Below are 15,610 nucleotides of genomic sequence, written 5' to 3' on the forward strand. Positions count from 1 at the left end.
TAATTACATGTTATACTGAATTTATTATGGATATATAATGTTGTCTTTTTTTTCATATAAAATCTTTGGTTGCAAACAAGAAAAGAAAATTAGTGCACCAAATCATAGTACAGAAAGATTATAGTAATTCCCTTTTTTTTACTCCTAAATTGGCGGTCAAGAAAGTGAATAAAAAGGAAAAAAGAAAAGTAGATTAAAGGTTTTCCGAGGTGGAAAAAGTCGTTGATGAGAGGGTAAGCTATGAACGCTTGTGATTAGGACCCAACAAAGAGGTCTTTGCCATCTGGGCCCCACATTAGATTCCATCGAAACCAAGGAATGAACGAATGCAACGACGCCGTTTCTTAAGGATTTCCAACAAATCCAAGCGATCCCGTCCCCTGATCGCTAGTGGTCAATAGGAATCTTTCACAACACGTCGTTTCCTTTGGAATCTTAATCTTGCATTGCCAGTGCCAGGTGTTTTCGTTTGGATTTTTAGTTATTAAGAAATGGCTGCTCATTAAATCACAATATATTACAACCAAAAAAAGTTCTAATCGTTAAACAAAAGCAGAGGAATTTGATTCTTTTACTCCTCTTGTTCTGGTAAGCGAAAGATTTGGTCATCTCACACTTTGGGAACGTCAATTGTTTCAAATTATAGTTTGTCGGGTTGAAAGAAACAATAACAAAATGTCCAATGAAAAGGTGAGGAAAACAAACAACCACTTGGGCAGATTTTGTAAGAAATTGCATGATGCGGCATTTATTTGTGTAATTAAAGCCTATTTTATCATAATTCAATAACTTATTTCCTCAAATATAACTTTTTTTTTATTTAAATACAACTGAGAAATATATTTCTTATTAGAATCGAATATTAAACACATATATGTCTAACCCAATCAATTATCAACCGAACTACCTTTTGTTTGTTTTCTTAAATATAACTATTACCATAAAAATAATATTTTTTTATGTCCAATTAAAAAAATTATAAACCGTCAAATATAAACCAAAAATATTCTATGTATTTTTCAGATCTAATTTGATTTTTGTTTGACACAAAAATATACTGTTGAATTATGAATCCGATCAAAATATATTCATAATTTTTTTTTTACCTTAAACGCCAGCTTGGTGAAAGTTGAATATTTTTACTCTAAAGGCATTTATATTCATTTCTAGAATAATGACTATATATATACTACATTAGTATTTACCCATGTGAATAATTGTTTACCAAAAATAATATCTTTTCTTTCTCCCAATCAATCATTCTCTGCCAACTCATTGGACCTAACCATCCAGCTCAGCCTTCAATTTTGAAGATACAGGCAGGCATACAGTTACAATCCAACTGGGCTCCACCCCTCCTCTCCCAACTATAATATCCCCACCAATACATTGCTCCTCTTTCCTCTCTATTATCACTCAAATTCCTTCTTTTACCTTACTGAATTCACTTCAGATCTTTCAAATTCTTGTTGGCACCTTTTGATTTTCAATTTCAAACGAACTGATGGCAGAGGAGGAGTCGAAGAAGGTGGCCGAGGAGGAGCCGAAGAAGGTCGCTGAGGAGGAGCCCAAAAAGGTGGAATCGGAGCCTCCGCCTCCTCCAGCTCCGGCATCAGAACCAATTGAATCGCCAAAGGACGTGGCGGAGGAGAAATCCGTAATTCCTGCTCCTCTACCTCCGGCTGAGAAGCCGGCCGATGAGTCAAAGGCACTTGCGGTAGTCGAAAGTAGTGTCTCTCTTTCTCCTTTTCACTTTTTTGACCATTTTTGGCCGTTCCAGTAGCTTTAACATCTGTTTGGTTGAGGAATTATTATTATTCTTAGTATAATTGCTACCTTAGACGAGGATTTGAGAGCTGCTCAAGCTCTGAGCTCCTGAATAGGAATGATTTATTGTGTTTTTGTTGTTTGGATGGTAGCAGACTAGCAGGTTTTCCTATACTATTGGTTCGTTTATTTGTGGAAAAATTTCATGAAAACTGATTTTTTAAACTGTAAGCTCCAATCTTATGATTAATTTTCTTTGAAATTTATATAAAATTCATCATTTGTATATTTAATTTCATTGAGGAGAACGTATTTGTGTTTCTTTGTTACTTGTTTTCACAGCACATACACCCAAACATAATAAATCCAAAGGCAATCAAGTCCATGAGAATACCTTTTGATACATATTGTAATTGGATTTCTATCTACTTGGCCAAGCATAAAGTTTGGAATCCCCTAAAGTTTTAACTTTTTATCAACATTTGTTTCAATTTTGCCTTGACATAGTTTGATTATTCCTTAATTCCTCCTCGTAGTCTTGCTACTCTGAACAGTAGGAGATGATATATTGTTAGATTCATTTGCTCAAGTTTTCGTCCCATTCGCATCATATATAGAAGAATGGAAAATGAACCTTGGAGAACCTTTGTATTTTCCTGTTTTTACAACTAACGTGAAGTCTTGAAAATTTTCCGGGACATGGCAGAGGCTTCTAAACCTGTCGAGGTGAAAGCTGCTGAGGGTTCTGTGAATCGAGGTAGACTTGGATCTTTATCATTGATACCATTGGTACTGCTATATTGTCCATTTAGTTTACAAAACTTGTTTTTGTGTTTTTCTTTAGATGCCGTGCTTGCGAGGGTTGAAACCGAGAAGAGGATGTCACTAATCAAAGCATGGGAGGAGAGTGAAAAGTGCAAAGCTGAGAACAAGTAAGGCCTTTTTCTATTGTGTCTGTTCTTTAAAAATCATCCAACTTTCATTTGATGTTTAAAGTTGAAACTTCTCAAAAAATACTTATGCAAGGAGTTTAAGGTTAGATGAAATTCAGCAGATTTGAGAACATCTGTTATGTTAATATGTTTCTCTGTTGATGACTTATGTGGTTATATGTGCTGGATCTGTGTGGATTTGCGCTTGTGCAACTGCATGCACACATGTATGTGCAACAGTGTGCTACTTTTGTTTGTAGGTTAATTTGTTCGATAAATGATTGTGTTGGTTAGGTTAGAATTTTCCCGTTTTTGATGAATCACGTACTGAACGGATTTTACTAAAACTATTGAGCAGAGCTCATAAAAAGATATCTTCCATTGAGGCTTGGGAGAATAGTAGGAAAGCAGCAGTGGAGGCCGAACTTAAGCAAATCGAGGTAATGATTTTTGTCTTTATGTTCAAGTATCACTGGTAATAATGAACGATTTCTTTTTGCTTATAATATTTGATTACATGGAACTGATGTAAAAGTGGATTCGACCAGGAAAAACTTGAGAAGAAAAAGGCAGAGTATGTGGAGAAAATGAAAAACAAAATAGCTCTAATCCACAAGGCAGCTGAAGAAAAGAGAGCTATGATCGAAGCTAAACGAGGGGAAGATCTTATCAAGGCAGAGGAGATAGCTGCAAAGTATCGAGCCACTGGAACCGCGCCAAAGAAGATCATTGGTTGTTTAGGGTAAAATTTTTAGGGTTGATTGAATGATTGAATTGCCTTAGTTTCATAATTTATTGTTTAAAGCTTTATTTGATATTACATGGTTTGTTTCTTTGCATGGAGAGGGTTGATGATTGTTTAATTGTTATGGTGTGCCTGTTATGTATTTGTGTCAGTGTGTATATATATCATTTGAAGGTAAAGTGTAGAAAAGTACACTACTGAACTCTTGAGAACACTTTCTGTGTATATTTTGTATGGTGAATGATAATCTATTTATGGGCTCGCATTGAACTTGGACAGTAGGTATATGATGGAAGTTTTCAGGCTTTTGGATCCCATTGTTCTTTGAATAAGCTATCTCAAATGTTGGATGGACATATATGATTTCATATGGATCATGTGGGCATATGAGGTCCATGATTTCATATGGCTATTGTGCGTCCATCTCAGATAAAAAAAGTAAAAACACTGGGATCTCTAAGTTTTTTTCATTCCCTTGCATAAGACCATTAGACCAGCCAATTCCGAACGAAACACGTGTGTATGGGCCCAAGAAAGTTGCGTTTGGATTGTGAGGCCTGAAAAGGCTGCAGTTGTGGAGCCCAACTGTCTTCATATTGCGATGCGCTTGTGTTATTTCCTCCTCTGGGCCAGATACTATAGTTATTAGTTAGTGTTTTGGCCCAAGAACTTTTGTTCTGATTAATGATTATGGTACGTTTTGGGTATTTAAGCCCAGCCTTGTAACAGTGACGACTATGTCCTACTGTCTTGGACTTGAAGCCCAGTTAACAAACCTGAAACAACTCATTCACTTCTTTCTTTCTTTCTTTCAGTTTTCATTGCAGTCACGTCCGTGTGCAAATAAATTTTCGACATAATGACATGGTAAGTTAGACCAAAGCTCCACGCGTGATCACAAGGACTATCTTTAGTTAAAACTAATGTCATCTTTAAAGGCCTATCCCTCCCAGAATGCCTCTATCAGCCCAAAAAACAAAAAAAAATAAAAAATAGCGAAAGCAACCTATTTTCATACAATTTTCGTAGACTTGATTCATTATTGCAAAATAACATTATCTGTATGCAGAAGTCTACTTAGAAGTTATTCTTCTTCCTTGTGAATTGCTTTTGAAAACAAGTCCTCATAATCATATGTACATCACATCGCTGCTGATGTTAAATTGACTACACATATCATCTCCAGAGTTGAAATCAATAAAATGATCAGCACTCCCTGGACTCTGATCCTCAATTTTGAATACTGAACCAAACATGTCATGACTGCCTGAAGAACCATCACTTGGACTAGTAGTACTGTGGTCATACTTGCCACCAAATGTTAATTTCCCTTCATTGAATGAGTAACCTGGCATTACACCATCATCCAAGCTCCAGTAATAATCAAACTCATCCCTAGAAATTATTCCTGCCACCTGCTGATCGCTTGAATTTGCAAAGCTGCCATCATGAACATCATCTGGTGCCAGCCATTCAGCGAATAAAAGCTTTGGTTTGGGAAGACCGAACCCCTGACTCACTGATTCATCTGAGCTTGGACTGCTGCATTGAGTCTTGTTTCGCGCTTCGGCGGCTTTGAGAAGTTTCTTCTTAAGATAGGAATGCCAATAATTCTTTATCTCATTATCTGTTCTTCCAGGCAAATGTTGTGCAATTTGTGACCATCTATTCATCATAAAATTAAACATATAAGAATAAATTGTTTCTTTCAATACAGAAAGTATAGTTATAAAATAAAAAAAAAAAAAAGATTAGGTCAAGGCTTACTTGTTGCCCAACATGCGATGAAGGCTGAGGATAGTCTCCTCCTCTTGTGCTGAAAACACCCCTCGCTTTAATCCCGGTCTTAAGTAATTAATCCACCTTAATCTGCAGCTCTTCCCATTCCTCTGCAGCTCTGTTTGCATTATTATCAAACTAAGGAAAGTCAATTGATGGGGGTGTTTTTGGTCATTTAACTAGACGTCAACTGAATTTTTGTAAATCAGTAAGTAATGCCTGCAAATCTTTTTCTTCCAATTGTACTGGATATATGGAGATATTTATATCAAATGGTGTGTATATTAATATTTGTGTATGCAGAGTGTGGTTTAGTGAATAGGGATTGTGAACTCACCAGCGTTGACAGGGACAGAGCTCCAGCAGCCATGTCCATGTTTGAGGACATAGTTTCTGAGCCTCTGGTCTTCTTCAGGAGACCATAAGCCCTTTCTGTGCTTTGTCTTTGGCTTGTCTGATGACTTGTACCCCATTTTTTTCCCCCTCACAATACAGAGAATTAATGGAGTTTTGTGATAGCTCAAACCGTTGTGATGTAGAAACAAAGACTCTGCAGTGACGGTGGCAGGGAATGGCTGACCATGAAAGTTTATAAAGCAAATTAAGCCAGAAACTAGCTGGAGTCTGCTATATTTTTTAAATAAAAATAAAGAAGATTAAACTCATGAAGACATAAACTAATCCACGTGAAAGAAACATGCTCACTTTTTTCTCTGTTTTCCCTTCGCTTGTTGTACAAGTCAGAAAGACTAACAAGCTTTCAATGATAATTCTATAAATTAACTCGACTGTTTAACTGTTAGTGTTTTTAAATCACAAGTATGCAATCATGTGTGTTTAATGGGTTTAACGGGGAGTCTAATGCAACATAAAAAATTAATATAAGGAATTTGTCCGAACAGTGAGGAATATGTCAATACATGTATATTGGAACAATTTTCAACTTTGTGTTCTCACGTTAGAATTTGTGAACATTCCGTGATTGAGTTATGAATTGACAACTTTTTTTAAGTGATCAAAAATTACATCACCTTCTTTTATTTTTTTTTTTTTTATAGTCTTACCTTAACGTTGACCACAAAAAAATAAAAGAGGTTGGTAGAGAAAAAAAAAACAGAGGTTGGTAAAGGAGATTAATTATTAAAGTCCAAAAAGTTAGTTAAAGACCAAGAAAATAAAAACAATAATTATTAATGTCGAATCCCTGCTTATAGAGGTAAAATCTCAACCCTTAATCGTATATGCAACACTGATCCATGTTGACCGTCCGATTGGATTCATTTTGATTCCTTGTAATATACCGGAAATCCTTGTGGGGATGATGATGTACTCCATTATATATTTTATTTGAATTCATTTGTTCTAATCATGACAATTGACAAACAAACAAAACGATGGCTTGCTTGGATGGACAATAGAGAATCACTTGCTAATAATTCTTATGAAACGAAAAAGATAACGTCCCACCAATTATGAATGATTCTAATTGTTGAAGTGTATGGACGAAAATTATATTGTGTGTAAGTGGGTGTTTATGGTATACTAAGAATTGAAATATGCTGTAATAATGAAATCAATCTTAAAGAGTTACTGTAATGTCTAGCACTGTTGCTTATGAAAATGGCCACTCCCATTCCTGAAAAAAAAGGGAATAATTGACTTGATTAACCAAACTTATCTTCTCTTTAAGAATTTGCATCAGGTATAATATATAAATAAATCTTTATTAATATTTAAGTTTATCATCTTCAAGGATTTGTATTAGCTAGGGATAACATATATTTTTTTATGGGTCACCTACTCGAGAGTATATATGATGTATATATGCTGTGAGCTGTGATTTTGTATATATATGCAAAGTAAACAAAAAAATCATTAAAAATGGGATAGCCACCTTGTGTTTTATGCATGGAAAGCCACCGTCTGGAAAGGGTGAAATATTTGAGAGAGAGAAGAGGAAGAAGCTTTGATTATCCTCATCCAATTAAAAATTGATTTCAATTACCAAAATTTCAGGGCATGCATACACAGGACTTCTCTCCAAAAAAACAAACAACACGGTGCACAAGACTTTCGCTATGGGTAGGATCGAAGACAAGCAAGATGTACGCAAATCTTATCCTCACATTATATGTGGATAGACTGTTTCCAAGAATTAAACCCTTGACCTTTAAGCTACACCTGTGACAAATTAACAGGGCTTCTCTCCAAAATCAAATAATTAATCCATCAAGGTTGGACTTTCTTCTAACAATATTAGAATTGGCAGGAAACATAATTCTATTTTGGTGATCCTTACATTTTTATTAGTCGCATGCTCCCTCGCAATACTACATGTATCACTCCATACATACATACATATAGATATATATATTAATCGCCATCTGTATAAGCCGCCTGCTGCATCGTTGCTGCAATGTGTTATATTATGTCATTTGGTCATCTCAGTTGGTGAATGAAACAAACAATACACGACACATAAACATTTCAATTTATTGACTTTGAGGACTAAATGCATCTAGATATAATATTAATCACTACTACAAATATCCTTAGCCACAGAAATTACCTAAAATATGTATTGTTGAGTGTGTCACTTGTTACACTAATGAAGTAATGATGATGCATCTATGTTACCTCAATATTCTCCCTGCAACATCTCCTCATTCAAAGCAAGCTAAACCGATAATCACAACACACAAAGTTGCTCTTTGGACATCGCCTAAACTTGGTGTTAGATCCGCGTACATATAAGTTTTTCACCTGACGATAGATTAAGTTGGGCCAAAGTCCAGCACGTGACCACAAAGACATTGAGAATAGAAAAAAAAAGACCCCTCATAAGATAATCGAAACCTGCCTAATTAGTAAAATCCACAGGATTCAAAAAGCCGCCTGTTCTTAACAATATTGGATTTTGGGATTAGATAAAACTATTATTATTACTAAGAATGAATGTCCAATGAGGTCCATGAAATTGATAAATTATTTAAACATTATTACTTAAAAACTTATAGAAGCTTCGAATGTCAACGGCTACATTGTAAACCGACAATCACAATCAGCTAATTAACAAAGAGTGCCGGTTAACAATACTGGTGGTTGCTATGCTATCAAATGGAATCTCAACTTCAAATAGGCCCAAACCCTTAATTACTTAATTAATTAACTGATTCATCATATCTTAAATCCTAATCACTGAGAAGCTTATAATCTCCAAGTTGTTGGTCTATTTCGATTCTTCATGGCCCATTTAACCATGTCGTGGGACGACCCATTCGGTCATTCGTAGGCCAGTAAGGGTCGGAGAAGGGCACTTTCTCATGCAACATTCTTAAGATCAAAGAGTGAGGCGGAAAAGGGGAGCAAATTTTCCGTTCCGAGTTCTCCCGTAACTGGAACCTCCAAAATCACAAGAATTCTTAGTTAGAATGGGATTTCAACTCAGCACCCTTTCTTTTGAGAAGAGTTCTTAATCTCCAACTTCTTGGTCTATTTCGATTTTTTGTTATTACCAAGCAAAATTCCGCTTGTCGTCTTGTATTACCAATGTCAAGTCCATTGGATCTTCATCATCATGGCCCATTTAACTACGTCCTGAGACGGCCCATTAGTCCATTAGTAGGCCAGCCAGCAGATTATCGGATCTGTGGGCTTTGTTAGCCTACGAACTGCTCAGCCCAACTTCAATGCATCGAGTTAGACTTAGGGCTTCGATTTTCTAGTTCTGCACCGAAGTAGCATGGCCAACAGCAATCGCCAATCAGAGTCTTCGAATCACCTCAAGAATGATGTTTGAGAGTCCGAGCGTGTGTGCTTCCTTTACCGTCGACTGGGGAGCGAGTGATTCCCTTTTTGTAGCCCAAATCCTCGTATATGCCTTGCAACCTAGAATGCAAAATCTCTCATCTGTTACCAAAATGTACATTCCTACACCTGAATCAGATCCATGCGCTTATCATCACAGACTCACTCAGCCAGAACTTCCAGCTGTGCTGGGAGTTTCTACGTCGAAGCACCGAGTTTGGCACCATGGAGTATTCTAATCTTATTTTCTCTCAATTTGGCAGCGACAAATCCAACGAAGAATTCATGCTTCGGAAAATCATGATTAGAGGGTACGCACATAACGGTCCTTTCGATAAATGTTTATCTATGTTTGATGAAATGCCTCATAGAGGTTTAAAGCCGGATCACTATACTTACCCGTACGTGTTAAATTCTTGCTGCAAAATGGGGTGTTATAGAATTGGCAAAAGACTACACTGCCAGGTAATAAAGTCAGGATTTGGATCGAGCTTTTCTGTTGCGAAATCACTTTTTAACATGTATATCCATATGCCAAGTTCTTCTGATTCTGGTGATGTCTACGACGGGAAAATAATTTATACTCGTAGACTCTTTGATGATATAATTGTAAGGCCAGTAGAAATGTGGAACAAAATGATCTTTGAGTATGTGAGGGTAGGCGATTTAGGGACTGCAAGACAGTTGTTCGATAATATGCCTCAGAGAGATGTGGTTTCATGGAATTCGATGATTTCTGGTTATTCTAAGGTGGGGCAAGTAGCAAAAGCTGGGGAATTGTTTGAGAGAATGCCCGAAAAGAATGTAATCTCTTGGACTTCGATGGTTGGAGCCTATGCTGAGGCTGGAGAGCTTGAAGCAGCGACAGAATTGTTCGAGAAAATGCCATGCAGGAATGTGGTTACTTGGAATACGATGATTACATGTTACACTAAGAAAGGGGATTATGAAGTGGCATTGGATCTTTTTGGGAGAATGCAGTCAGAACTTGTCGTCCCAGATGGATATACCTTTGTTTCTGTCCTGTCGGCGAGTTCCCACTTAGGTGCTCTTGAATTTGGAAAACGGATACACCATCTAATAGGAGATGGTTCCCAGTGGGGACCAAAGGTGGGAACTGCTCTTGTAGAAATGTATGCTCAATGTGGAGATATAGATAGAGCTTTTACACTGTTCATCAAAATTAGAGATAAAGATGTCTTTGGTTGGAATGTTGCTATCAAAGCATTAGCTATCCATGGCAGGGCCAAAGATGCCGTTAAAATTTTCTTAATGATGCAGAAGTTGGGATTTAGGCCAAATGACTTCACATTTAGTACTGCGCTGTTTGCTTGTAGCCATGGAGGCTTGGTAGAAGAAGGCCGCAGAATCTTTCATGCTATGGAGGGAGAATTTGGAATCAGTCCAAAGCCTGAACACTTTTGTTGTTTCATTGATTTACTCAGCCGAAACGGTCTGCTTGAAGAAGCACAGCTTCTAGTGAAGGATATGCCTTTTGAACCTGATATTGCCATTTGGGGAGCTTTGCTTGGGGGCTGCAGAGTAAGAAGTGACTCCAAGTTAGCAGAGGAAGTGGTAGGAAAAGCTAGTGAGCTGGAAGTAAATGATTCAGGAGTTCATGTGCTGCTGTCTAATATTTATGCCTCTATGGATCAACGGCCAGAAGCGCTAGCTGCAAGAGGAAAGATGGAAGAGAGGAACATATCAAAGAAAGCTGGGTCCAGTGTTGTTCTTTAGGGTGTTCCTAATGAAACTTTAAAGCTCAAGAAGGAAGTTTTGACAACAATGGGAGGTTGTGGCCTTCTTATAGCAACCTGACTGCAGTTTAGGCAGCAACATGCCTGAACGTTTGCCGGGAGTCAATCGACCGTTGTTGGTGGTAAGACAGGTAAACCAATGAATCACTGTTTAACAGATCGACTCCTCATCTGATCGAATCTGAACATAGGAAAGAAGACTGATTGCTGAAAGTCTTTACTTGCATTCCTTCATTTTGGTGAGTGATTTGCATTTTATACATGAGATGAAAATGCAGTAGCTGCAAAAGGTCTGTTGCCGGATCATACAATCAGGAGGGGAAAGACAACAGTCCACATCAAGCGGATCCTTCATCCATCAAACCTGAGAATGAGGTTATCTCGGGAAGTTATGGCCATACATCAGAAGCTGTTCGAGGTTGAAACTCTATGGCCCCTAAAGATAAAATGTCATTGATATATCTGTTGCTGTGAAGACGAATTTCTATATCATAATTATAATCCTAGCGAATTGAAAGTGATTGTGCTTTATTTACGCTCCTCCGACTGCTTCTCTGTTTTCTTTCTCCATTCTATATTTTTTTTACATTTTATTTTATTTAAATTTGGCGAAAAGACATTCAAAAGCGGGATGCTAGAGAGTAGAGCTTCTGGCAATCGTCAAGAGAAGGCCAGTTACAAAATGCCAAAGGCCCAACTTCGGCCTCTAAAGGAGCTGCAAAAAACCTGGTCAAGTTGTCTCATCGGTTGGCCGGAAAATGGTCTGCCATTTTGCCACACAGGATCTGGTTGGGGTTTCTGTGAGCAAATGACCAACGATGGCATTGTAAACCACTATACCTCAAAAACATAATAAGATACAAACCATTTTTAACACTACTACTCAAATGATACATCATCAACACACCCGGATAGCAGCAAAGATAGATGTCAATAAGTGCAACTAAGAATCTAACAATGTTGATCACTCTTAAACAAAGAATTTAGAGACACATGGGTGTCAGTTGATATGGAGCAAGTCAAAGTAAGTTTCAGCTAATCCTTCCTATCCTAGGACATTCAGTCTTATAATAAGGAAAGGAGAAAAAAAAAGGTCTGTTAGGGCCCACAACATATCGGCATTCGGCACTACCATCCAGAAATAGGGTCTTGAAATCCACAGATAGAAGTCATATGGCAATCAACTAATCATATTGAACTGAAATCTTGAAAGTTGCTGAGGAATAGTTGATATGACTGGCCCATACCGCTGCACCAAATAAGTAATGCATGTTAATATGTTATACAAATACAATACAAGGAAAAAAAATCAAAATTACACTTTCTAGCATATCTAAAATAGCAAGAGGGAAAAGAAAAAAAGAGGCATATTAGCTACCTTAAAGAAACAGTATATGAGTAAGACTATGTGCACAATCAGGAACAGAAAGGGTGGATAATTGGATGTCATGGAGTAGGCAGCTATAATTGGACATAATTCGAAAATACATTATATATGACTGGACTATGGCTTATTCCAGCAGTGCATATTATAAACAATGCGATCTTCCGAAAAAAATCTCGAAAAGCATACAAAATTGAATCCCAAATCTAAGAGGCATATCATGTACCTGAACATTATCATAGAGTTCAAACAACGGAACAGCCAACAGTTTCAGATTCTTGGGCACCGCAAAGTACTCTCTTTCAGACAAGTGAACAAGGAAAATCTTCTTGCATTCCTGCATTAAGTACAAGGTGATAGTTTGATTGATGAACAGACATAACTATAACCCATACAATACTCACATCAAAGTGAAAAATAAATAAAACTCATCTGAGTCTCAAAAACAGAAAATATTCTAGAAATTCAGCAACCTTGGGTTTCATTATGTGTGGAGGGCAATATGGATACATTATAGTTTCAAAGTTTGGTCTCCACCACATAGCAACGCACTCACCAATCTGCAATGTCATGCCAAATGACAGAATTAAACAAGCACAAAATGATGAGATTGTGGAGTAAAAGTAACCCTGCAATCTCACAGAATACTCCAACCATAATTTCACAGATATACATAACCTATCACAAGAAGAGCCTTGTAAAAGGAAATATGAAAGTGAAAAATTAGGAACCACAATGTACTTAGTAGTTAGTTCATAAGCCCACAAATAACAGTTTTTGAGGCTTGAATGTCTACCCAACCCATTCTTGGCTGATACCTTGATACATCTTCCCTTTACATTTTTTTTTACTGCCCAAAAACTTGCTTTTAATTCTGTTTTTGGCTGATATTTTTAAACATCACTTCCTAAGTGTACATTTATATACTGAAGTATAAGAGAAAACACTACCTGCCAATCTGGTACCATAGCAGGTGAATTGGCACCTAGTTTGCTAGTCAGCTTTCTCTTCAAGCCCTCAATTTCTGCTCAAAAGCATACACAATATAAAATGTTCAATTCAAAAGGAAGAGAAATGAACAGATTCCATCTCACTCCAAAAATAATAAAGAAAGAAACAAATTAAAATGGAAGAAAGGACAACGATAGACCATTTTCTCCGGGCTTCAGACGCCCACCGGGAAGCTTGCAGAATGTGTTTCCAATTTGAAGTAGAAGAATGTGTGGATGATTATGTTCCTGGACCTGCAAGGTAAACCAGTCATTAAAAAAGCAAAGACTGAAGCAAGTGCAAAGACAAGTAGACAAGAAAAAGTTAACCGAGGTAAAATTATGGTTAAAGTGATAGAAGTAGCAGGCTAGCAATGCTTTGAGAATCAAGAAAAGCAGCAAAACTCAAATAAGAGCCCTGAAACAAAACTCAATTAGCATAGTTAAATTTACAAACTGTTCTATAGAAAATTAAAAATATCACATTCTCAATGGGCAACGGTCGAAATGCAAGCCCTTTGCCCGAATAGAAAATTTCTTGTCTGTAATTAATTAAATGTCAGTCTGCTATCTTATGTTATGTAGAATACTATGTGAGATTTCTTATAATTTGCTCCAAAAAGTTTGTCTCATGTTATGAAGCAAAATATGAGATTTCTTATAATATAATAATCCGAAAGATATAGTTCTGTGTTATGTAGTACTACTATATAAGATTTTATATAATTTTATTAATCACTTGTAAATGTACTTTTTAAGTCTTAACTATGCAAATACTTCAAAATTTGAAGACCTTAAAATACAGCTATATGTAATTGCATGATATAATTATAGTTAGTAGTCAAAACGAGGGAACAATAGCACATCTGACATAGAGACAGAAATACAACTCGAGTGCACAGCGTTAGAACATAAAGTTTAGAAGGACTGAATGGTGAAAGAAACGTCATAATCTTATTATGGATTCCATCATCCGAACCCAACCTATTTGCTTTGATGGAGTTATCAACTTAGATTGCCAAATACATTTTATGAAAGAAACCAGTACAACAGATAAAAAAGATAGAGAATAAAAAGAAAAAACATATACTAAGGAGCATAACAATACATATACATGCATGTATATGGATTAATGAGAGCCAAGCAGAAACCAAACCCTTGTGAAGCACTTAGATGATTCACAAAAGTATAAAACAAAGGCCTATCAAATCCGTTGTACACAGAAAGAGGTTCAATATAAACAAACAACATAAACATCATTGTAACCTCGCCATAGCAGCCATGCTCTTCTTAACCAGGGTTCAAACAGCATAGATTAAATAAATGTTACAATTTTGAAGTTCTTCATTGACAGAAAAGCATTGGTGCTCTATGCGGGGAAATAAACATACCAAGAGGATTGCTTCCACACTTGTCTTCATACCCTCTTTCGTATAGCTGTCAACCAACAATAACATTCGGATCACTCAAACAGGGAAAGTCGATTGCTAGCATGCCAAAGGGGACAAAGTGACGAAATAGAAAATTCACATGTAAACACACACCTCATACACAAAGGCTAATAATCTGCAATTGTTGATACTAAGCATTTTCTAGTTTCGCATTAGAATATGATTCACTAGATTTATCCACAGAGAAAAGGGGATATAGAACATCATTTCAATTTTCAAATATAAAAAACGCACAACAACATAAATCGTGTAAGGTCAGTGTCTGTTATTTTACATCTGAATTCACATGAAACAGAGAAAAAAAAAAAAAAGGATCATTCGAATTCTTATAATTTCCTGGACCTCGCTTTTTTTGGGAACCAAACAGAGGACTGGCTGAAGTTTATCTAGGGTTTTAAGCCCTCTCAAATAAATACAAACATCCGCGATATACCAAACAAAAAATTAAGGAAAACACAAAGACATACTTGACTTTCATTCGAGCGAGGCGATCGGCAACGGAAGAATCCTTCTCCATCTTCGGCTCCTTGGTGCCGAAGGTGTAGCTAGACAAAGGATAAGTGTTCACCACCGGCGACGTCACCATCTCTCTGTATCGCACTCTCTCTTTTCTTCTCCGACTTAATTTCAAAACTCTCTCGCACTCGTCACACGGATACCGTTTTAGTTTGTTCTCTAAACGGAATGTTCAGCAAGGAGACAATAACAAGCTCTGGTTCACTTCGTTGTAAAAATTAAAATTATGAAAATCTCCTTTTTTTCTCCCTTTCCAAAGTCCAAACATGTTATGAAAATTATTTGTTTGTTTTAAAAACGCATTTTATTTTTTTAAATGACGCATCAAAAAAAACATTATGGGCCGCTGTGAATAGGGAGATGAAGGGCTTAGCCTTAACATTAAATGGGCCGAGTTTCTTGGGTTGGGGCTGTAAACGGGTTTAGTTTCTTGGGTTGGGGCTGTAAATGGGCCGCGTTTCTTGGGTATTTATTTCCTTCGGA

General features: G+C 36.8%; 4 protein-coding genes across 6 annotated transcripts; 2 read left to right on the forward strand and 2 right to left on the reverse strand.

Annotated features, from left to right (window-relative positions):
- Window positions 1-1,372: 1,372 nt before the first annotated feature.
- Window positions 1,373-3,720, forward strand: LOC120003386 (remorin-like). Its single transcript, XM_038852353.1, has 5 exons — window positions 1,373-1,727; window positions 2,474-2,524; window positions 2,612-2,699; window positions 3,058-3,139; window positions 3,248-3,720. The coding sequence occupies exons 1-5, from the start codon at window positions 1,505-1,507 to the stop codon at window positions 3,443-3,445; spliced, it is 642 nt and encodes a 213-aa protein (XP_038708281.1). The 5' UTR covers window positions 1,373-1,504; the 3' UTR covers window positions 3,446-3,720.
- Window positions 3,721-4,451: 731 nt separating this feature from the next.
- On the reverse strand, window positions 4,452-5,804 carry LOC120004264 (transcription factor LAF1-like). 2 transcript variants are annotated; one of them, XM_038853554.1, is made up of 3 exons: window positions 5,561-5,804; window positions 5,212-5,341; window positions 4,452-5,109 (listed from the first exon to the last, which is right to left on the reverse strand). In XM_038853554.1, the coding sequence occupies exons 1-3, from the start codon at window positions 5,694-5,696 to the stop codon at window positions 4,575-4,577; spliced, it is 801 nt and encodes a 266-aa protein (XP_038709482.1). In that variant the 5' UTR covers window positions 5,697-5,804; the 3' UTR covers window positions 4,452-4,574. The 2 variants fall into 2 exon arrangements, with proteins under 2 accessions (XP_038709482.1, XP_038709483.1); XM_038853555.1 differs by having other exon boundaries at window positions 5,212-5,468; window positions 5,561-5,695.
- Window positions 5,805-8,943: 3,139 nt separating this feature from the next.
- LOC120004242 (pentatricopeptide repeat-containing protein At3g29230-like) lies at window positions 8,944-11,330 on the forward strand. The gene is made up of 2 exons (XM_038853520.1): window positions 8,944-10,918; window positions 11,066-11,330. Exon 1 carries the CDS (start codon window positions 9,100-9,102, stop codon window positions 10,765-10,767), a length of 1,668 nt encoding a protein of 555 aa, XP_038709448.1. The 5' UTR covers window positions 8,944-9,099; the 3' UTR covers window positions 10,768-10,918; window positions 11,066-11,330.
- Window positions 11,331-11,606: 276 nt separating this feature from the next.
- LOC120004243 (pre-mRNA cleavage factor Im 25 kDa subunit 2-like) lies at window positions 11,607-15,343 on the reverse strand. Of its 2 annotated transcripts, XM_038853522.1 has the most exons (8): window positions 15,079-15,343; window positions 14,552-14,597; window positions 13,322-13,415; window positions 13,122-13,195; window positions 12,645-12,731; window positions 12,398-12,508; window positions 11,919-12,036; window positions 11,607-11,860 (listed from the first exon to the last, which is right to left on the reverse strand). In XM_038853522.1, the coding sequence occupies exons 1-7, from the start codon at window positions 15,195-15,197 to the stop codon at window positions 11,968-11,970; spliced, it is 600 nt and encodes a 199-aa protein (XP_038709450.1). In that variant the 5' UTR covers window positions 15,198-15,343; the 3' UTR covers window positions 11,607-11,860; window positions 11,919-11,967. The 2 variants fall into 2 exon arrangements, with proteins under 2 accessions (XP_038709450.1, XP_038709449.1); XM_038853521.1 differs by having other exon boundaries at window positions 11,607-12,036.
- Between the last annotated feature and the right edge of the window lie 267 nt (window positions 15,344-15,610).

The sequence above is a fragment of the Tripterygium wilfordii genome, chromosome 8 (genome assembly GCF_013401445.1).
Source record: "Tripterygium wilfordii isolate XIE 37 chromosome 8, ASM1340144v1, whole genome shotgun sequence".
Lineage (NCBI taxonomy): Eukaryota > Viridiplantae > Streptophyta > Magnoliopsida > Celastrales > Celastraceae > Tripterygium > Tripterygium wilfordii.